Source organism: Phyllobates terribilis, unplaced genomic scaffold (assembly GCF_046119375.1).
Source record: "Phyllobates terribilis strain yellow unplaced genomic scaffold, ASM4611937v1 Scaffold_4__5_contigs__length_816908805, whole genome shotgun sequence".
Classification (NCBI taxonomy): Eukaryota; Metazoa; Chordata; class Amphibia; order Anura; family Dendrobatidae; genus Phyllobates; species Phyllobates terribilis.
The window spans coordinates 272887373-272910999 of NW_027362764.1; the positions used below are offsets into that span (position 1 = coordinate 272887373).

General features: G+C 39.1%; 1 protein-coding gene across 1 annotated transcript in view; it reads left to right on the plus strand.

Moving 5' to 3' along the window:
- Positions 1-23627, plus strand: part of DPY19L1 (dpy-19 like C-mannosyltransferase 1) — a 220856-nt gene that overhangs the window by 71134 nt on the left and 126095 nt on the right. The window contains exons 9-10 of the mRNA XM_073678263.1: positions 1954-2053; positions 6481-6558. Coding sequence (XP_073534364.1) covers positions 1954-2053; positions 6481-6558 — 178 coding nt within the window. The remainder of the gene's footprint in view (positions 1-1953; positions 2054-6480; positions 6559-23627) is intronic.

The following is a 23627-nucleotide window of genomic DNA, read 5'->3' on the forward strand; positions in this document are numbered from 1 at the left end:
TGTAAGTGTTAAAGCAGATCTCTCACCAGGTTTCACAGTAAAAAGCTCATACATTTTTATGAAGATCACTTAAACCTGATAAAGATGTTGATTTATGTTGACAATCCGTGTCAGAATGGTTGTAAAATACTTTAAGAAAGTTTAACTCAATCTCCGCTCACCTAGTCTGATTGACCACTCCTTATGTCCCTCCTCCCTGCTGAGATCACATACTGCTCCGGATAAGCTGCAGCTGTCAGTCAGACTGCGTGAGCAGGCATTGAATATACTTGGACTGAGGAGCTATTTCATTTTATAGCTAGTCTCATAATTGCTCATTTTAGAAGGAATTTGTTAGCAGCAGGGCTGTGGAGTCGGTAAGCCAAACCTCCGACTCCTCAATTTCCATGACACTGACTCCGATTCCACGACTCCGACTCCTCAATTTCCATGACACCAACTACAACTCCGACTCCCTCATACATGGCTCATGTTTAAGTGATAAATTTACTGTAGCACAGATTCATCTCAGCTAAAAGTCTAGACCCTTAGTTCAGGAATAGGACAGACATTTATAGGACATTTCATAATTTTCTCAAATCCTTATAAAAAAATATTCCCCACAAACTGCATTGAACTACTGTACCCAATTTATTATATATTTTAAGAGTCGGAGTTGGTCCATTTTATACCGACTCCAACTCCACCATAATGGCCTCTGACTCCACGACTCTGACTCCACAGCCCTGGTTAGCAGGGTTTTACCCCTTAAACTATTTAAATGCATTCCAGCTAGACCTAGAGGGTCTGTTCCTCTGTTACTGAGAAATTAGCGTTTTTCCAGTGTCCACTGACTCCTCCTGCTTGACTTGCAGCCTCTATGCTGTGTCACTTCAAGCAAGGGAGCCATCAGTAAAGCAGGAGGAGGTGGCGATGGGCAAGGTATAGAGCTGGAAGATTTGGGAAGTGCTTCAACACAATTGAAGCACTTCAGACTCATTTGCATATCCATTCAAATGATGATGTTTCTGTAATGGAGAAACCAACTGGATAATGTAAAGGTATTGCTGGACTTGTTTTTGAAAGAGCTACATGCACATATAAATAATTTGGAGATTAAATCCTGTTGACAAATTCCCTTTAATATCTGGACTATACAGCTATTCTAACATGAATTTTCAAAATAAATACACCAGTCTCATCAAGTCTTAGACTTTTATATTCAGGTTATATTTTGAAATCTGGTGCTTTATATTGGAACAAGTATAAATATACAAAATTGTTGACTGACTGTAAAATGATGACATCTTTTATTCTATTCAGTGAGTTCTGTTAAATAAATGCGACCACCTCTCCAGATTGATTGGGGGCACCATTCTTTAAATAGGGGTAATTCAGATATGAACCTTTATCTGTCAGCAATATTGATGGCATATCCTGTTGATAGTCCTGTAATTAGGTATAATAGTTATATTTCTAGGACAATCAAAATTGAGCTCTAAGTGAGCGTTTAAGTACCATTTTTTTTAATGGCAGTATTTCAGTAATTTATTGAATACTTCTTTAGTAATAATACTTGCTGGATGTCTTTATTATTAAGGAAAATTACTGGACATCATTGTGAGAGAATATAAGAAATAATTGTTATGTATCAGTAAATCATTTTAAGCATTCCATCATCTATTTTATGTATTGTTTATGGTTAGTAATTGCTGAGATACTAGATAAGTATAATTCAGTTGATAGCACTTTAGGGTGTTCAGCGGTTTGCTGCAATTCTACATCTTTCTATGAATTTCTTGGACATTGTACGCCTTCTAATTAAAGATTTCCTGGGTAATTACCTCTTCTTTTCATTTATGTACACAGTATATCATTAACCTGATACCATATTCTTGTTTATTGTTTTGTTTTTTTTATTTTTTGTTTTAAACTTTTAAATTACTTATTGCTATATTTGTTTTTCATTTTTAGGACACCAATTATTGGTAGAAGAAGCCTCTTCGCTCTTTGTGTTGCTAATTTCTTTTTCATGCTTCCATGGCAATTTGCCCAGTTTGTGCTTCTAACACAGGTATGCCTGCAAAAAATCCTATTTTGTAGAAGGAATTCTTTATATATATGTGTGTGTGTGTGTGTGTGTATATGTATGTATGTATATACACACTGTGCCAAAGTGTTAGGCAGGTGTGGAAATAATGTTGCAAATGAAAAATCTAAATCAAATTGATATTTGCTGTGACCCCCTGTTAACTTCAAAAGAGCATCAAAACATTGGTTCGTCTTGGTTGACTTGCACACACTTTTTTAAAGAACTCAGCAGGGAGATTGTTCCAAACATCTTGGAGAACTAACCATAGATCTGGATGTACAGTTGTGTCACGGTCCAAATATTTCTGTACCTAGGTTTTGACATTTTAGCAGTTTACCAAAACATATTTAAGATGCAGCTATATAATCAATATGGGCTTAAAGTGCAGACTCTCAGCTTTAATATGAGGGTATTCACATCCTAATTGGAGTAAGGGTTTAGGAATCACAGCGTTTTAATATGTAGCTTCCTCTTTTTAAAGTTACCAAAAGTGATTGGACAATTATTTCCCAAACTCTTTTATGGGCCGCATGGACTTTTCCCTTGTTAAACTATCATCAGTTAAGCCTGTAAAAGGTCTGGAGATTATTCAAGGTGTGGCATTTGCAAGCTCTTGCTGTGAACCTACAACATGAGGTCAAAGAAGCTCTCAATGGAAGAGAAGCAGACCATCATTAGCCTGAAAAAAAAATCCATCAGAGAGACAGTAGAAATGTCAGGAGTGGCCAAATTAATAGTGTGGGACATTCTGCAAAAAAAAAAAAAATGCACTAATGAGCTTGGGAACTCAAAAAGTCCTGGGCGTCCATAGAAGACAACAGTGGTGGATGATCTCAGAATCCTTTCCTTGGTGAAGAAAATCCACTTCACGACATCCATCCATGTGAAGAACAGTCTACTAAAAGTAGCTGTTTCAGTATCGAAGTCTACCATTGACAAGGGTTCATGAGGTGTAAATCATTAATCAGACTTAAAAAAGAAAGACCAGATTATACTTTGCCAAAAAAACATCTGTAGAAGCCAGCCCAGTTATGGAAATGCATTCCTTGGACAGATGAAACTCAGATCAACCTGTACCTAAACGATGGGAAGAAGAAAGTATGGAAAAGGCTTGGAGCGGCTCATGATCCAAAGCACGCCACATCCTATGTAAAACATGGTAGAGGCAGAGTGATGGCATGGGCATGCATGTCTTCCAATGGCACAGGGTCACTAGTAGTTATTGATGATGTGACTGAAGACAGAAGCAGCCGGATGAATTCTGAAGTGTACAGCGCGATACTTTCTGCCCAGATTCAACCAAATGCAGCAAGGTTGATTGGACGACAATTACCCAAAACATATTGGAAAACAACCCAGAAGTTTTTAAGGTAAAAAAGTGTAATATTCTTAAGTGGCCGAGTCAATCACCTGATCTCAACCCCATCAAGGATGCATTTCACTTGCGTTAGACAAAACTTTAAAGCAGAAAGACCCACAAACAAGCAACAACTGAAGTCAGCTGCAGTAAAGGCCGGCAAATCCTCACAATGGAGGAAACCCAGCGTTTCCTTCCAGACTTCAGACAGTCATTGCCTGCAAAGGATTTTCTACGAAGTGTTAATTTTAACTTTTCATTTATGGTAAAGTTTATTTGTTCAGTTACTTTTGAGTCTCTGAAATGAGGAGACTGTACAAAAATAGTTGCAATTCCTAAATGTTTTACAGGATATTTTTGTTCAACCCCTTTAATTAACCTGAAAGTCTACTTTTCAATTCCATGTCAGTTGTTTCATTTTAAATCAAAAATAGTGGAATGCAGAGCCCAAATCATGACGTTTCGCTCACTGTCCACGTATTTCTGGACCTAACTGTAGACTTGTGCAAATCCTCCTGTCTCTTCATAAAATCCCAGACAAACTCGATATTAATACCTGTGCTCTGTGGAGGCCACATCATCACTTCCTGTACTACTTATTCTTCTTATTATTATTTATTATTATAGCGCCATTTATTCCATGGCGCTTTACATGTGAAAAAGGGGTATAATACAAGAACAATTACCATAATCTTGAACACAATGTGACAGCGACTAGTACAGGAGGAGCGAGGACCCTGCCCGCGAGGGCTCACATCTTCTTTACTCTGAATATAGTTCTGAATTACATTAGTTGTACATTTAGTTGTTCTGCTGCAGAATAAATTTGGAGCAAATCAGAGGCCTCCCTGATGGTATTGTATGATGGCTAAGTAATTGCCTGCAAGTCTTGCAGCAGTGGCCAAGCAGGCTCAATTTAAATGGCACAGTCAATCACTGATGGGCATTTAAACAGCACGATCACCAGTATTTGCGGACATCAGCCCCGAGACACTATCACAGAAGGCCGATTGTCACAGATTGTCTTGTGATGACATCTGGGGGCATCTTTGCCTTCCTTCGAAGCCTAGTATTTGGCTGGAGTTCATGAGAGAGCATAATTTTGTCTATATAGTGTAATACTTTTGTATTGCAGTATTTAGAACAAGTGATAAAACTATCTCAAGTTCAAGTTCCCTAATAGGACTGAAACAATAAAGTAAAAATGTGAAAAAATATATGAAAATTCAAATAATTCCTTTAAAGGGGAATCTGTCAGTAGGCTCAACCCTCCAAATCCATCTACATGAGCATGTAGGTCATAGGAAGCTAATTAAAATGATCTCTTCAATCCGATTTCTTATTCCAGAGAAATCCAAGTTTTTCTTATATGTAAATGAACTCTTCCAGGTTACGGGCCTGTAACTGATCTGCCTCCAGAAATTAATGTAAATAAAATGGAGAATTACCACTGTGATGTGTAATGGCTCTCTTCTCTACTGATCTCACTGTAGAGTTGTGTGTGATTATACCTGACACATCTGCTGGTTCCTCTCTGCTTCAGCTTCCATCTCACAGGCAGCCAGGGTTGCAATATTGTTACAATACAGCAGAGCTGTGAGAGCTGCAGCCAATGTGTTTGCAAGAAGATAAAGTTAATTTCCCCTGTTCTGTGTTAGTTACTTGTCTCACACTGGTAACTCCCCCTTTTATTAAAAATAATCTCTGGGGGCAGATTCTCATGTCGATCAGTGTCCGGCACATAGCCTGGAACAGATCATTTACATTTAAGAAACACATGGGTTTCTCTGGAATTAGACATTAGATCACAGATATTAAGGTATAATTTTATTCAGCTTCCTATGACCTACTTGCTCATATAGACGATTTGGAGGGATGATCCTACTGACAGATTCCCTTTTGAAGTCTTTCTAATAATAAAGAAATTTAAAAAAAACACATTTAGTAAGTTAGATTTATCAAAATATAAAATTGATTAGTAAGATCTGTAAAAATAAAAACAGAATTGTTTTTTTTTTGGTCTCTACACCTTTCTAAAAAATTGAAATAAAAACAAATTAAAATATTGAATTTAGTAAAAACTATATAACTAAAAAAGTCAGCTTGCCACAAACCGCTCTAGAAAATGGCAACGCAAACCCTTTTTATTTTTTTGCAAAGTTTTGAAGAACTCCCGTTAGTTGTTTTTTTTTTTTTATTCCTTAACACTCTGACACTACATTAACATTTACTCAGGTTTACTATACTCAGTGGTCGCCATCTTCGGATCACACTGTGCTCTATGTGAGCCGGAAGTGTTTTTTCCAGTGTACGCCTACAGAGCGTCAGAACGAGGCTCCATAACATTGTAATAGTGACTTCCGGCTCTCACACACAGCACAGTGTCATCCAGAGAGCCTGGATTGCCATCACGTGACTCAGAAGAGAACTGGAGGAGCAATGATGGCAATCAGTGAGTATATTAACACAATGACACTACATTACGCTAATATTTACACAGGTTTAAGGAGTGAAAAGAATAACAAGAGTGCTTCTTCAAATAAAAATGTAACTTATGGGGGATTTTTAAAAGATAAGAAATTGAATTCTCAGGGCAGCAATGGGAATAAAATAAAGAGAAAAAGCAGGTAACACTTGACCTGATAACAAGTTCTCTTTACCTTTCATAGCCTACCAGTATACAGATTTATACAGCTCTTATTGAACTCCATGCTAGCAGTATATATCGAAATGCAGTACTCTGATAATAGTGGTGGGAGCATATGGTCAGAATTGTATCATTTAACTTTGGCAGAAATGCTTATCACATTTATAATGCTTAGAAATGTCTGTGTAATCACACAGATCTGTATGAGTGCTGTTTTATAATGGTGCTCTGGTTCAAAAAACAATGGGAAGAGCTGTGGTAATGATGAATTAATCGTCTAAGCTATAATTACTTTTCTGGCTAATAGGAAGATTACTAGCAAAATTAATCTTGCTTTTATGTTATTAGTGTTTTGTATTTTATGGTACTAAGCCGTCTTTTTTTTTTTTTTTTTTTCTTTTTCAGATAGCCTCACTTTTTGCTATATATCTGTTTGGCTACCTTGACTCAGAGAAATTTTTAAACATATTGTATACTCACATGGTAAGTGTTGTCGCATTATTTTTGGTAATTTCCATATTTCGCTATAGATAAGTAAATAATATTTACCAGTTTCATGATTCGCAGTGTACATGCACACGCACTATATGGAGCAGGCTCAAGAGCAGCATTTGCTTAAAGGGGTGGTCCGGCTCCTAAAATGTATTTTCTAAATATCTATCCTTACACCCTAACCACTTTTGGAATTTGCTTTATTGCACAATACCCTACACTTTTCCCTATCTAGCTAATCCCTAAAAGTGTGTTTTTTTTTTTGTTTTTTTTAACTGTACTTTCTGACATGTTTCAGTTGAGCGAAGTCTCAAATGTGACATTACAGGAGGCTGGGGCTGCACTCACTTCCTGCAACATCCATAGCCCCTCCTAGAACAGAACATCAGCAGGGAGCAGAGCCGCAGTTACTTAGTAGTTTCTTGCGTCGCCGCCCCCTCTGAAGATGTCCTGGATCCTGAATGATTGACACTGTGGCAAATGTGAGTGCAGCACCCACACTCTGCTTCTATCTCCACCGTTGTGGTAGCTTCCGTGAAAGAAGACTTTGTCATGGGGCAGAGATAGTAGTGAGTGACACCCACTATCCCCCATAGCTTCTAGCACCACCCTCCAACAAATCCTCATCAGGGGGCATTGATAGAAGTAGTGAGTGACATCAGTGCCGCCACCAACGATGATTCGTTTTAAGGTGGTGCTAGAAGCTGTGGGGCAGTGCTGGTGTCGCTCACTGCTTCTATATAAGCAAAGTGCAGGCACTACATTCACATCTGCCACAGCATCCATCACCATGGATCCAGGACATCTTCAGTGGGTGTGGCGATGAATGAAAGTAGTGAGTAACTGCAGCGTTGTCCCTTGTGATGTCCTGATCCAGGATGGGTGATGTACGCTTCGGGGAGTGAGTGCAGCCCCAGCCTCCTGTGACATAATGTTTGAGACTTCTCTCAGATGAAATATGACAGAAAGTACAGTAAAAAAGAACACATTTATGTACTATTTAGATAGGGAATAGTGTAGGATTATTGGTAATACAGTAAATTACAAAAGTGGTTAGGATGTAAGGATAGATATTTAGAAAACACATTTAGGTGTCGGACCACCCCTTTACTATAACACAGGTGCTGTTTTTTCTACAGCCAGCATCCGACAGTGACCCTTGAAATTAGAGCTTGCATCGAACGCAATAGCTTAACCGCTTAGAAGGTATTGTCTGTCACATTATCAGTAGTTAAGGATATTAGGAACAGCGGAAGGGAGATAGAACAATTGCTTCTGACACCGTGCTCCCCCAGCATGTCATTATCAATTGGAGCCAGGGAGATATCAAAGCAGATGGGACTTTCTGAAAGCCCCTAAATCCACAGTGTTACTGCACCTATGAAGCCCAGATTTTTGTAAGCCATGTGTTAGGCTATGTGCCCACGATGCAGAAATTTTCTGGATTTTTGCTGAGCGTTTCTGCATCCCCCTGGCAGAAAAAACGCATGCGGATTTTACATGCGTTTTTTCTGCCAGGTAGTAGCGTAAGTGAAGCGTTTTTAGCATGCGGGTTGTCAAGAGCTTTTCCAAACGATTTTAGCATCACTTGGAAAGTGCTTGACAACTTGGTCACACTATATAAATCCGTGCAACCGGCATGGATTTATATAGTGTGACCAAGTTATGATGCTGTAAATGCAGCATTAATAGTAAAAAAAAAAACAAACAAACAAAAAAAAAAAAAAACATTATACTCACCTTCTGATGGCCCCCGATCTCCTTAGCGATACGTCCCGTATCTTCGGCGGCTCCCAGTGCTCTAAAGAGAACCTTCCATGATGTCATTTAGTCATGTGATGGTCACGTGACCATCACCTGACCGCTGACGTCAACGGTCGCGTGACCGTCACATGACTAAATGACGTCACGGAAGGTCCTTGCAGACCACCGCCGGAAGACAAGGAGACATCAGCGCCGCTCAGAGGAGACCAGGGGGCGCCGGAAAGATTAGTATAAGGTTTTTTTTTATTATTTTAATTATTTTTTAACTACAGATACTATGGTACCTGGGTCTGGAGAAGAGTCTCCTCTTCTCCAGACCCGGATACCATCCGCGCATTGAAGCGCATGATATCCGCATGTGCACGTGTAGTTATGCGGATGTCATGTGGTCCAATGCAAGTCAATGTTGCCTAAAACTCCGCATTTCCGCAAAATAAATGGTAGTGCTGCGGATTTTTCCGCAATGATAATCCTCAGCGGAAATGTCCGCAGCATGTGCACAGCACATGTGGATTATCATTGGGGAACATTGCAGACCTTCTACCAAGCATTTTTTAAACGTTTCCGCAGCGGAATTGTCGCTGCGGAAACGCTTAAAAAACGCATAGTGGGCACACAGCCTTAAGGTTTAAATTGCCTCCTTTTGCACAAACGTGAAGAGAGCAGGAAACTTAGAAAATATAATCAATGATCCAATTTGGTATTGCTGAATTTGACCTAAAAAAATGGGCACACATCTAAAACAATGGACTCAGAAACAGAAAATAGAAATTATAATGGCAGAATCACTGTTCTTTAGTAGTGTCGCCTAACCCCAAAAAATAAAATGGCAAAAGATCAAAAAATCTCTTGGACCCCAAAATGGTATTAATAGAAAATTCAGCTCACTCTGCAAAAAATATGTATGTGTGCATATATAAATTGTGTTTATATAAATTTGCTATCACCATAGAACAATTTGGCAGCCATAGAACCAAGTTACCAAGTCAGTTATTCTGGACAGTGAATGTTGTAGTAACCCAATAGAAAAATGTGGAAATGTACACTACCGTTCAAAAGTTTGGGGGTCACCCAGACAATTTTGTGTTTTCCATGAAAACTCATACTTTTATTCATAAAATGAGTTGCAAAATGAATAGAAAATATAGTCCAGACATTGACAAGGTTAGAATTAATGATTTTTATTTGAAAGAATAATTTTCTCCTTCAAACTTTGCTTTCGTCAAAGAATGCTCCATTTGCAGCAATTCCAGCATTGCAGACCTTTGGCATTCTAGCTGTTAATTTGCTGAGGTAATCTTGAGAAATATCACCCCATGCTTCCTGAAACCCCTCCCACAAGTTGGATTGGCTTGATGGGCACTTTTTGCGTATTATACGGCCAAGCTGCTCCCACAACAGCTCAATGGGGTTGAGATCTGGTGACTGCGCTGGCCACTCCATTACAGATAGAATACCAGCTGCCTGCTTCTTCCCTAAATAGTTCATGCATAATTTGAGGTGTGTTTTGGGTCATTGTCCTGTTGTAGGATGAAATTGGCTCCAATCAAGCGCTTTCCACAGGGTATTGCACGGCGTTGAAAAATGGAGTGATAGCCTTCCTTATTCAAAATCCCATTTACCTTGTACAAATCTCCCACTTTACCAGCACCAAAACAGCCCCAGACCATCACATTACCTCCACCATGCTTAACAGATGGCGTCAGGCACTCTTCCAGCATCTTTTCAGTTGTTCTGCGTCTCACAAACGTTCTTCTGTGTGATCCAAACACCTCAAACTTTGATTCGTCTGTCCATAAAACTTTTTTCCAATCTTCCTCTGTCCAGTGTCTGTGTTCTTTTGCCCTTATTAATCTTTTCCTTTTATTAGCCAGTCTCAGATATGGCTTTTTCTTTGCCACTTTCGCCTGAAGGCCAGCATCTCGGAGTCGCCTCTTCACTGTAGACGTTGACACTGGCTTTTTGCGTGTACTATTTAATGAAGCTGCCAATTGAGGAGCTTTGAGGCGTCGATTTATCAAGATAGAGACTCTAATGTACTTGTCTTGTTGCTCAGTTGTGCTGCGGGGCCTCCCACCTCTTTCTACTCTGGTTAGAGCCTGTTTGTGCTCTCCTCTGAAGGGAGTAGTACACAACGTTGTAGGAAATCTTCAGTTTCTTGGCAACTTTTCACATTGAATAGCCTTCATTTCTAAGAACAAGAATAGATTGTCGAGTTGCACATAAAAGTTCTCTTTTTCTGGCCATTTTTGAGAGTTTCATAGAACAAACAAATGTAATGCTTCAGATTCTCAACTAGCTCAAAGGAAAGTCAATTTTATAGCTTCTCAAATCAGCCAAACCGTTTTCAGCTGGGCTAACATACTTGTGCAAAGGTTTTCTAGGGTTTTCTAAACATCCATTAGCCTTCTTACACAGTTAGCAAACACAATGTACCATTAAAACACTGGAGTGGTGGTTGTTGGAAATGGGCCTCTATACACCTATGTAGATATTGCAATAAAAACAAGACGTTTGCAGCTAGAATAGTCATTTTACCACATTAACAATGTATAGAGTGTATTTCTGATTCATTTAATGTTAGCTTTATTGAAAAAAATCAGCTTTTCTCTCAAAAATAATGACATTTTTAAATGACCCCAAACTTTTGAATGGTAGTGTGTGTTTTTTCTTTTTGTTCTATTTTTTTCCCATGTGCATTTTTGTGATGAAATGATTGATGCCATTCAAAAATACTACAGCAACTTATCAAGCAATTCATGGTGTTATAACCGCTCCAGCATTTCACAGAAAATTTACTTTGAAGTTGCGACTGGGGACCATAGTATGAGACAAGACTTGTCCGACCCCAACCATCTCATCCAGGTGCTGCTGCAAGTGATTGACAGGTCTTTCCCTATGTATATGTGAGGGGGAGTGTCAGTCACCTGCTGTTGAGATAAACCGGCCCATGGTGCAGCCGGACTAGTCTTGTCTATGGCTGTGGTCACTGACAGGAGTTTCAAAATAAGTTTTCTCTAAAACACCAGCTCTGTTACTGATTGGCTTTTTCGAGCGCTGCTGCAGGTGATTGTCAGGTCTGTTCCTCGAGTACACATAGGGAGAGACCTGTCAATCACCTCTAGCAGTGCTAGGAACACCCGTCCGTAGGTCCGCACCAAATCTGCAAAATATATTTTCTCTGAATTGCCTGAGTATTTCAGAGAATAATGTACCTGGCTGCAATTCTTGCTGCCTGACAGGTTTGCTAGACAGTTTCCCTTTAAAGAGCAGCTGCGCACTGCTATCTTCATTATTTGTGCACTTTCCAATAGTGTCGTCATTTATATGTCATTGCATGTAGCTGGCAGAAGTGTCAAGATGCACTCCAGGAAGGATCCGTACAATGCTCTTTATTATGTTTAGTGCAGAGCCTAAAGGGACAGCGCATAACATAGTGATACAGTGTCATGCACCGCAACCTGGCTGTATACATAACACAATGTATCAATATTCCCGGAGTGATCTCTAAAGTTAAAATTCCAGACTGATCATTTATAAATGGTAGTGGCTGTCATACTGAGAGTAAGACTAATTGGAAGATTCTTCGGATAAAGAAAGCTGATTTTTTTTCTGTTTTTTGTTGACTAGCCACTAGTGTTCTGTGAGCTTTTTCAAGCTTAAAAAGTAACTGTCATCAAAAAATGGCCTGTTGTTTAAATCAAGTCTTGGTCCATGTATTTTTTATTTTTTTTTTTTAATTTGACGTTTTTTTTCATATCACCATTTTTACTAATTGTATTTCTTTTTTAATAGTTTTGCATTTTTCACACTGGCCGCTGGGACTTTTTTAAACTTTTAATTGCCATCCTTTCCGGACCAGTTACAGGAGTTTTCTTATCAGCATAGGCATAGGATTACAGTGTATATTACAGTAATTGTATATAGAGTATACATGCTACCACAAAACACAGGAGTTTTTTTGGCAATAATTAGTAGACAAATATTTTATTGAACACTTAAAGACATGGGACATACAACAAGGAATAACCCGGCATAAAAAGTGGGGCTGCATATATAAATATATTAAGATCGAACAATCACAAAGAATAGAAATAACAATGGAGGAAAAAAGTGCCACAGTATTTAACCCTTAGTGGGATAGTTGTCTAAGTGCTGCATACAGTAAAAGTCTATAAAGACATGCATTGTTAATACAAAAAAGTATATAATAATCGTGTCAGCACATAAACCCATATAATCTTTGTTCAAATCATGGTATTGCACGCTTAACCATTGCTAAATAGCAGCCCCACAAGAGAAAATATATACCCTGATCCCGCTCCACAATCACCTTTTCACAGGCTCATTCTTCAGTTCAGTACAGTTGTTTATTTTAATACAAATTGTGTTATGTAAAAAAAAAATAGACAAAAAAATATATATTTATATATCTTTTATTATATACTGTATGTTTTAATTATATCTTTTTCTAATATATATAATTAATACAACAGCATGATTTAATTAGTAGGTAATTTTCCTATTAAAGCTTCCCTTTTAAAGAAGAACTTTTTCTCTGGGGATTGTACTTGTTATCCTGCCTGTTGTTGACCAATCATGGTAGTAGTGAAAACCACGGCACTACTGGGAAAGTTGATCAAGTAAGGTCCAATTCCATTAAAGCTATTTGCAATAAACTTGGCACTCATAGATTAATAAATGTGAATGAATTTTAATAGCAGTCCAAAACCGTACATAAATACAGACGTTTCGGTCTGCCATTAGATATATTTAGAGCAGGCTTTCTCCTGTGAGACATGTAATGGCACACAGCCCTGCTCTCAACCCTATTCTCTGCAGTTACTGTGTAAAATATAGCAGATGTAAGTGTGATTGCAAAACACTTTCATCTTTAATCTCATGGCAGGTGGTGGGGCTTGAGGGTGGTACCGCAGAGTAGAGTGCAGGTGGAGGAGAAGTTTTGACTGCCATAAGATGAAAATGTTTGTAATTGCACTCAACTCTGCTATATTCGAGTAGATGCAGAGATCACAGGAGAACAGGGCTGGTTCATTAACACATAAGAGAAAGTCTGTTCCAAGCATGTTCTTTTTTTCACTGCATGATGCTGCCTGCTTTATGATTAGTCAATGTCATGCAGGGGAAAAAACACACGCCCCCAGAGACAGGTCTCTGGTAAAGCCCCTTTGGTTATATAGGTTATCACCTAAACTTTACAAGCTATTATTTCCACAACATAGAGGAGAAATTTAAAAAAAGTGTTTTACTTAGCAGACACTATTCCATGTGGTAGCCAGTTTATCACTCTTCAAGTGATCTTTGTTTTTCTGTTTGTCCTTTTTCTATTGTATTCTGGCAATGCTTTTGATTAGTTTTCTAGTGCTACAATGTTTATGTATGCGGCTTCTTAAATAGCTTGCTTTAAAGGGAACCTGACAGGTCCCCCATGCCCACCCAAATCACCAGCTTTTCTGTTTTTTAATATGTCAGTCACCTTTTGACTAGTCAATGAGGTGTTTTTGGATAAGCAAATACTACATGACAAACTGTGGCAGACTCGCAACTACATTTATACAAGTTATATGGACCATATTAGCTGGCATTTAAAGGGAATTTGTCAGCTAGTTTTTGCTATGTAATCTGAAGACATCAGGAGATAGAGGCTGAGACGCAGAATTCAGAGATGTGTCACTTGTCAAGCTGCATTCTGTAGTTTACTAACTGTGAAGGATTTATCACTAGGAGATTAACATCGCTGTACTAGTCCGGCAACTAAGCAGCTCACTGTCTATGGACTTTGTACATATAGATCCTGGTGGGGGCAGGGCAGCTCTCTCAGCTCTGCTTCATTCTAAATCTAAAAGCTCTGTATCAAAACGGCTGCACCCAGTAAACTAAGTGATACATCTTTGGATTCAGCTTCTCTTTGCCTACATTACTCTTCTCTCAGATGAGTTAGCAACAACCTGCTGACAGATTCACTTGTGTCACTTGTTACTGTTTGTTATTGTTCCAATACAATGAGTGTTTTGTCAGCATGAGATTATCACTACAGGACTACTGCTCACAGGCATCCTGATCCAACTCTGCCCCCACCACTGATTAGCAGCTTACTGTCAATATACTCTGTACACAGAAGATGGTGATCAGGTGGGAGCGTATTTAGCTTCCTCAGCTCTGCTACAAGCTACATCTAAAAGCTCTGATTGTATCACAACTACTACATCCATTAAACTAAGTGATACATCGCTGGATTCAGGGTCTCTTTCCCTACATTACTCTGCTCTCGGATGAGGTAGCAAAAACTTGCTGACAGATTCCCTTTAAGTTGCATGTACACAGGCAAATTTCTGCTCACAAGAGAGTATCAATAAGCTACTTACCAGTCAATTTGTGTTTGTTTAGGGGTTTTTGACATTGGCAAATACAAACATGCATATAATATCATGTTATTGGCATCACATCACCTTGTGCTGCCAACAAGGTTTATTTTTACAGTGCTGGCCAAAAGTATTGGCACCCCTGCAATTCTGTCAGATAATACTTAGTTTCTTCCTGAAAATCATTGCAATCACAAATTCTTTGGTGTTATTCTCTTCATTTTATTTGCTTGCAAGGAAAAAACACAAAAGAGAATGAAGCAAAAATCAAATCATTGATCATTTCACACAAAACTCCAAAAAAGGGCCGGACAAAAGTATTGGCACCCTCAGTCTAATACTTGGTTGCACAACCTTTAGCCTAAATAACTGCGAACAACCGCTTCCGGTAACCATCAATGAGTTTCTTACAATGCTCTGCTGGAATTGTAGACCATTCTTCTTTGGCAAACTGCTCCAGGTCCCTGATATTTGAAGGGTGCCTTCTCCAAACTGCCATTTTGAGATCTCTCCACAGGTGTTCTATGGGATTCAGGTCTGGACTCATTGCTGGCCACCTTAGAAGTCTCCAGTGCTTTCTCTAAAACCATTTTATAGTGCTTTTGGAAGTGTGTTTTGGGTCATTGTCCTGCTGGAAGACCCATGACCTCTGAGGGAGACCCAGCTTTCTCACACTGGGCCCTACATTATGCTGCAAAATTTGTTGGTAGTCTTCAGACTTCATAATGCCATGCACACGGTCAAGCAGTCCAGTGCCAGAGGCAGCAAAGCAACCCCAAAACATCAGGGAACCTCCACCATGTTTGACCGTAGGGACCGTGTTCTTTTCTTTGAATGCCTCTTTTTTTTTTCCTGTACACTCTATGTTGATGCTTTTTCCCAAAAAGCTCTTCTTTTGTCTCATCTGACCAGAGAACATTCTTCCAAAACGTTTTAAGCTTTCTCAGGTAAGTTTTGGCAAACTACAGCCTGGCTTTTTTATGTCTCGGGGTAAGAAGTGGGGTCTTCCTGGGTATCCTACCATACAGTCCCTTTTCATTCAGACACCGACTGATAGTACGGGTTGACACTGTTGTACCCTCGGACTGCAGGGCAGCTTGAACTTGTTTGGATGTTAGTCGAGGTTCTTTATCCACCATCCGCACAATCTTGCGTTGAAATCTCTCGTCAATTTTTCTTTTCCGTCCACATCTAAGGAGGTTAGCCACATTGTCATGGGCTTTAAACTTCTTGATGACAATGCGCACAGAAGACACAGGAACATTCAGGTCTTTGGAGATGGACTTGTAGCCTTGATATTGCTCATGCTTCCTCACAATTTGGTTTCTGAAGTCCTCAGATAGTTCTTTGGTCTACTTTCTTTTCTCCATGCTCAATGTGGTACACACAAGGACACAGGACAGAGGTTGAGTCAACTTTAATCCATGTTAACTGGCTGCAAGTGTGATTTAGTTATTGCCAACACCTGTTAGGTGCCACAGGTAAGTTACAGGTGCTGTTAATTACACGAATTAGAGAAGCATCACATGATTTTTCAAAGGGTGCCAATACTTTTGTCCACCCCCTTTTTTAGGTTTGGTGTGGAATTATATCCAATTTGGCTTTAGGACAATTCTTTTTGTGTTTTTTTCATTGAAGACAAATTAAATGAAGAGAATAATGCCAAAGAATTTGTGATTGCAATCATTTTCAGGAAGAAACTGAGTATTATCTGACAGAATTGCAGGGGTGCCAATACTTTTGGCCAGCACTGTATCCCCCCGGGGCCCAGAAGTGTTTTTGTAAATACCTTGCGGTACCTTTTCTGCCTCTGAGCGGCACTATCGCTGGCCGCTGAGAGGCATCACGTGACCCGTCACAGATGTCACATCAAGTGAGGCGTGACACCAGTGACGCTCTCCCCGCGGGGGTTGCTGGGCTGTGGGCGGGGTTACCCCGTGCGTCACACCCAGCATCCACCGCACGTTTTCCCAGTAAATGAGAGGGAGAGCACGCTGTGGATGCCGGGTGTGACTTGATGGGTAACCCCGCCCACAGCCCAGCGTCCGCCTTGGAACGCAGAATTGAGTACCCCCTGTTGCAGCCGGAACTTGACGTGACATCAGGGGATGTCAGAGTCGGCTGCAGCCGGGGGTCACGTAATGCCTGTGAGTGGCCAGTGATAGTGCCGCTCACAGGCAGAAAAGGCACAACAAGGTATTTAGAGAAACACTTATGGGCCCTGAGGGAATACATTGGGGGATCATATAAAGTAGTGGACAACCCCTTTAGCTTAAGCAGTAGTGTACCAGAATTATAAAAGTACAGAGGTGAAAACTATAAATGACCATCGTTTTCATAGACATGAGCTTTCAGCAAATCTCATCTGAATTATTGGGATCCACAGATATATATATCGGTCACCAGGTCAAAAGAGGCCAGTTTTGACTCTTCTTTTATTCTAACTGCTTCCCTGAATATTTCGGGGGGTTATCTCTTTGTTTGTTTTTAAATCCATCATATGATTACAGTGACATAAACCTTTTTAGTTAGTGCTAATTTTTATGGCCTTTACTAAAGAGGTGAGGCTTACAGGACTCTCTGGGGGCATGTCTAAACTACTCTGCATAATTACCCTGTGAGCCATGCCCCTTTGGAAAACACCATTAAAATTAGCAAACAGATAAAAACCCATATCTCTGGAATTGTAGGGTGGATTAAAAAATAAAATAAAATACTCGGAAGCAGCGGGAATAAAATAAGCAAGCAACCTAGCCATTTTTGCCTTGGTGAGAATTTCTCTTTAAGGGTATGTGCACATGACGTCCCTTTTCCGACGGCAGAGCCGCCAAGTTTTTCTAGGTAAAGCTGCTTCTGGAAAACACTGGCAGTCTTTTTCCTGAAGTGGCTTTGCTGGTGGCTTTTTTCCAATTTTTCACTATAGTGGAAAGTGGCTTCCTAGTGGAAACCGCCTGTGGACTTCGTTTAACCAATTCAAGGTTCCTGAATACTGAAACAGTTAAAAGGAGTAATGAAAGAACGTGTCGTTTTTATATTGCTGGGCACTGGGGGGGTTTTCAGCGATTTTGCAGCACTTTTTCAGGTGGCTTATAGTATGAATCAGCCTGAAAAAGATGTTGTGGGCACATACCCTAAGTCTACAACTACCTTTTAGAAGTTTTTCAACTAAAAACATTTGCAAAACCATTCACCGCTCATTACTGTGTGGCTTTCTAAATTAAACCGCCAAAATCAATTGATAATAAATAGACTATTCAGTGCTAATGGCAAAAAGAAAACCTTCTCGATGTCGCCAGTGCCACATCCAGATGTAATCTGGGCACATAGTAATGTTACAATTTCTCTTCAGTAATATTTATTGGCTTTTTTTGCTATAGTTTAACATATTTGCTCAACTTGGATGCTGCCTGATTTGTCTTTTTCATGCATCATTTTTCTCTGATGGTTTGTATTACGAGTCCTTGTATCTGTAAATGTTTCATGCGGATTATATAGATCTGTAAATAGGGACAAGAGGTCCGTGAAGCGTTAACATCACACTTGCTATAATATACACTGTATCTGGGCATTGCATTATAAATGACATCATCACGAATTGTCTAGAAGTGAATTCCATCCCACCATGTGATGACTCTTTTTTTTTTTTTTTTTTTTTTTATTTAATCATTGAACAACCTTGGGCGAAAGATTATTCTTATCCGTTTTATAGTTTTTCAGGCGTAAAGCGTCAAAAATATGTTTGCACAAATGTTGATCTTCTGTTTTCCCACTGACACAGCCTCCTAATAAGCTTGCCACATCTTACGCCAGCTTATCTTTTAATGTTATATCAAAAGCCAGTTTTGTTCCATTTTCCCCTTTTGTGTGTATAATGTTTTGTTTTTGTTTTTTTATTACAAAGTGTAATGTTTATGGTCTAATAAACTTTTTTTTTTTTTTCAAAAATGATCCTCATTGTATCATCTTACAATTAATGCTATTTCAGTTGCACGGTAGCTAATTAACATCTTACCTGAACATATTGTTCTAAGAGAACGCTGATTTTTACATTCTTTTCTCTCCAGATTTTTTGTGCTCTTCTCTTTTTGAAGTGAGAATGCATTTTAATTGCTATAATATTTCATTTCATTCAGAATGCTATAATCTTGCTTGTTCCAACCAAATTGACTTTATTGATTAGCTTACCGTTCCCATTCCTATTCAGCGGATTTTGAGTCAGAGAGGAATGAGGGCTATATTTATTCTCTGCAGTGCTGAACAAACCTCAAATGTCATGAGCAATGTGAATTACGGTATAACATTTGCTGGGAAAATATACTTTATGCCAAGAAGACTGTTTCATTACTTTTGTTCCTTAAATTTGTTTCCAAAGTAAATGTAAAAATGTCAAAGGCCTTTCATCCAGACAAGTCAGTTCTCCTGCTTTGCACTGAAGAGGGGTAAACAAGTTGAAACGTGTCTGCAAATGGAGATGCTGGTTTGGCTTGTTATGCTAAATGATGTTGAAAGGCCCTTTAACCAGTTCACGCACAATCTTATAGATGTATGTTACATAGTTTATAAGGCCGAAAAAAGACAAGCGTGCATCCAGTTCAGCCTATTTCTTGTGCACTGCAGCTATTCCGCAGCGTTGATCCAGGGGAAGGCAAAAAAAAGCCATGCGGTATAGGCCAATTTACTTCATTGAGGACAAATTCACTTTCCGACTCCAATCTGGCAGTCAGATTAAATCCCTGAATTAATTAACTATCACTAAGCATAAGATGTAATTTTATTGTTCTCAAGAAAGGCGTCCAGGCCTCTCTTGAACTCATTAAGTGAGTTGGACATCACCACTTCCTCTCCCAGAGAGTTCCAGAGTCTCACGGCTCTGACCGTAAAGAATCCCCTTCTTGATTGTAAGGGTGATCACCTAAGGTAGGGGACTTAGGAGCTGAGCTCCCTTCACATTCAGTAGATACTACTGGCTATATTAAGTAGTTGGTATCTGTGTCTAACAGGCATGGGTGGGCATGAGCTCCAGCTGCAGCCATTAACCATTTAAATACTGCTGTCAGTCTCTGACAGCAGCATTTAAACGGAACACCCGCCGTTGTTGACCCTTACCGGCTCCCACTGGTGTCCTTTGACGCGATTGCGGGGCACCTACTGAAGGCTCCCATCACGTCGCCTGCTGCATTCACCCATCGCATTACTGCAATCTTGGTACTCCTCTGAAGCTCCGTTATATGCGGAGCTTCAGTAGTGGCTTAGATTTACACGATATATGACAATACTACGCTATTGCAGTATACAGTATAAGCGATTTAATGATGATGCGGTTTTATTTGTCCTCTCAAAAAAACAAAAATGCAATAAAAACAGATCAAAATTTTCATATATAGCAAAAAATGGTATCAATAACACTGTCAACTGATCTTTCAAAAGGCAAGCCATCACCCAGCTTAATTGACGGAAAAAAATAATGTTATGGATCTTGGAAGATGACGACACAGCCTCCAAATTTTTATTTTATTTTTTTCTCCCAAGTTTTTGAATTTTTTTTTCTCCACCTAAATGAAAAAATAAATTTGTACAAGTTTGGTATTGCTGTAATTGTAGTGACCTTGGAGAATCATGATTCAGAGTAAATTTTAACACCGTATGTATGCCGTAAAGACAAAACCGTGGCGGAATTGCATTTTTTTTCACAGTTTTCACAGGACTTGGAATTTTTGTTTTTCGTTTTTGAGTGCATTGAATGGTATAATTCACAACTACAACATGTCCTGCAAAGAACAAGCCATTGTAGAGCTTTGTGAACGAAAAAATAAAAAAAGTTATTGCTCTTGGAAGAAGAAGAAAAAAACAAAAGTGCAAAATCAAAAATTTACTGCAAAGGGAATGGGGTTAAAAAAGATCTGTAACCAGGTAAAAAATGACAAGTTTTTGCTTTTATTTTATTACCTTTGTTCTCTTCAGTATTACGGTTTTTTTTTTTTTTTTAAGATTTAATCGCTCCCATGTGCATGATTTACAACTGTTTGACAGTTTTATTACTTGTGAGGAATGTCTATTTTTTACACATTCCTCACATGTAATAAAGCTGTCAAACAGTCGCAAATCATGCACATGGGAGCGATTCAACCATATCACCGAGCAGCTGTAAATACTCGGAGCTCGGCCCGAGCATACTCAGACAGAACATACTCGCTCAACACTACTCATTACCTGTATAAAAGACACCTGTCCACACATTCAATCAATCACACTCCTAACTCTCCACCATGGCCAAAACCAAACCAACCAAAAAAAGAGCTGTCTAAGGACACCAGGGACAAAAATTGTAGACTTGCACAATGTTGGGATGGACTACAGGACAATAGGTAAGCAGCTTGTTGAGAAGGAAATAACTGTTTGCACAATTATTAGAAAATGGAAGAAAAACAAGATGATTGTCAGTCGTTCTCGGTCTGAGGTTCCATGCAAGATGTCACCTCATGGAGTAGGGATGATTCTGAGAAAGGTCAGTAATCAGCCCAGAACTACACGGGAGGATCTGGTCAATGACCTGAAGAGAGCTGGGACCACAGTCTCAAACATTACCGTTAATAATACACTACGCTGTCATGGATTAAAATCCTGGAGAGAGAAGCATTTCAAGGTCCCCGAATGGCCTAGCCACTCTCCAGACCTGAACTCAATGTTGCCCAGCAACAGCCCTGGAACCTGAAAAATCTAGAGAAGATCTGTATGGAGGAGTGGGCCAAAATCCCTGCTGCAGTGTCTAAAAACATGGTCAAGAACTACAGGAAACGTCCGACCTCTGCAATTGCAAACCAAGATTTCTGCACCAAATATTAAGTTCTGTTTTTCTATTGTATCAAATACTTATTTTGTGCAATAAAATGCAAATTAATTATGTAAAAATGTGATTTTCTGGATTTTTTTTAAAGATTCTGTCTCTGACAGTTGAAGTGTACCTATGATAAAAATTACAGACCTCTCCATTCTTTACAGGTGGGAAAACTTGCAAAATCGGCATTGTACCAAATACTTATTTTTCCCACTGTAAGCAAAAACTAGCCACTTTTGACCTTGTGACGGTTCTTCTTTAGATCTTCAATGTTGACATTTAGGGCTACTTCCTCCAATAGACACTAGAGTTACAGTCCTCTGAACTTTTTGCATAAATTAAACACCAAATTCAAATATCACTTATTTTTTTCTTGTGCGCAAAAATAAACGTACCATATTTCATCCCTGCGCTGCATCCAATTTCATCTGCTTTTGACCTTTGTGTCTATTTTTACCCTTTGTGGATCATCTGTTTTTGTTGTATGAAAAATTGCTGGAGGTTTCCCAAGCTTCTCCTAGCATCTAGTCCGTAAAAAATAGGTTGCATCCGGGTGCTGACCATTTTTTCGAGGATCCATTCACTTGAATGGCCACACTTGGTCTGCAAATTGGACTAAACTCTGACGTGTTGAAAGGGCCGTAAACTGTAATATGTATGTAAAAATTGGACTTGTGAATGCGGTCTTAGAAATCGTATGAAAGACATAGTTTCAATAAAGCTTGCTTGTACAATGTTGATGTCCATTATGCTTTCTGATTCCCTGCTATGCTTCTTAGTACTGAGAGGTAAAACAAAGTATAGGAGTAAAATTAAGGTAAAGCAGAGTTTTTATGAGAAGTAAAAGATCAGATTACCAAATATGCTGAATTAGTTGTGATGTAAAACCACAAACAATGAATTTGCAAGGATAAAAACCTTCCAGATGACAAACCAAATCTGAACTCGTGGTATTGAGCCGAAGAGGCTTAGTTGGAATTAAAAGGATGTGACCACCTTTGGTGATTTTCTTTTTCTTAAATAAATGCATGCATTTAGGTTAAAATAATTTTTGTTGCAGGGCTTCATTAAAAATATTTCACTGTTTGGTTTCTACAGCCTTTTTTTATCTTGGCATACGTAGCAGACTGCAGAATAAATTAAAGGGCAAATCTTTTAATTTAGCAAAAGTAAGTCTGATGGCAGGGTCTGTAACTTATATCTCTCATTTCATGAATGATCTTCTAAGCTGATTTAAGAGTAAATGAATTTTGAGCTTTCATTTGGTCGTGTATTTACTTAGACCACTTAACAGAGGAGACAAAACCTGTTTATGAAACACTAGTGCAAAATATATTTATAGCTTAAAGGGGCTGTCAAGTTAAAACAAGTTATCAGTGGGAATGAGTGGATCCGTAGAAGGTCGGGTTCTGGTACCCGACCTGAACTTTAGTCCAAAGTTTGGTTCGGGTACCAGAATGTACCCGAACACTCAAACTCTCTCTCTTTCTCTCTCTTTCTCTTTCATCTCTTTCATCTCTCTCTCTCTTTCATCTCTCTCTCTTTCACCTCTCTCTTTCATCTCTCTCTCATTCATCTCTCTCTCTCTTTCATCTCTTTCATCTCTCTCTCTTTCAAAATTGCATGTCAGGCCTATTCTTTCCTTATGGGACTACTGGTAAACCTTGAGCACAGCGTTCGACATTCCCATATGGAATGAATGGATCATAGATTGCAGATGCTCATTGATACTCCACTCTAATGGGGATAAAAGTTCCACATTCTGCGGGTCCCGTTGGTCAAACCAATCAACGTGGATAACCCTTTTAAATTACTAAATTACACCCATTTACAATATAAAAACATACCCACAGATCTGTGCATGTCCTCAAATTCTTGACTACCACTATCTTACGGTCATCTTAACCACATTCTTATGAAAATATATTTAAAAAATAAATAACCCCTATTATCTTCATTTAGATCGCTGCTTTAGAAAGGATTTGTATGAAGTCTTACACGGGGTTCACGGCACATCTCGCCTGCATTGGTGCCTGACTCAATTAGGCGTATACAACCGAAAATTGTGCATAACAGAG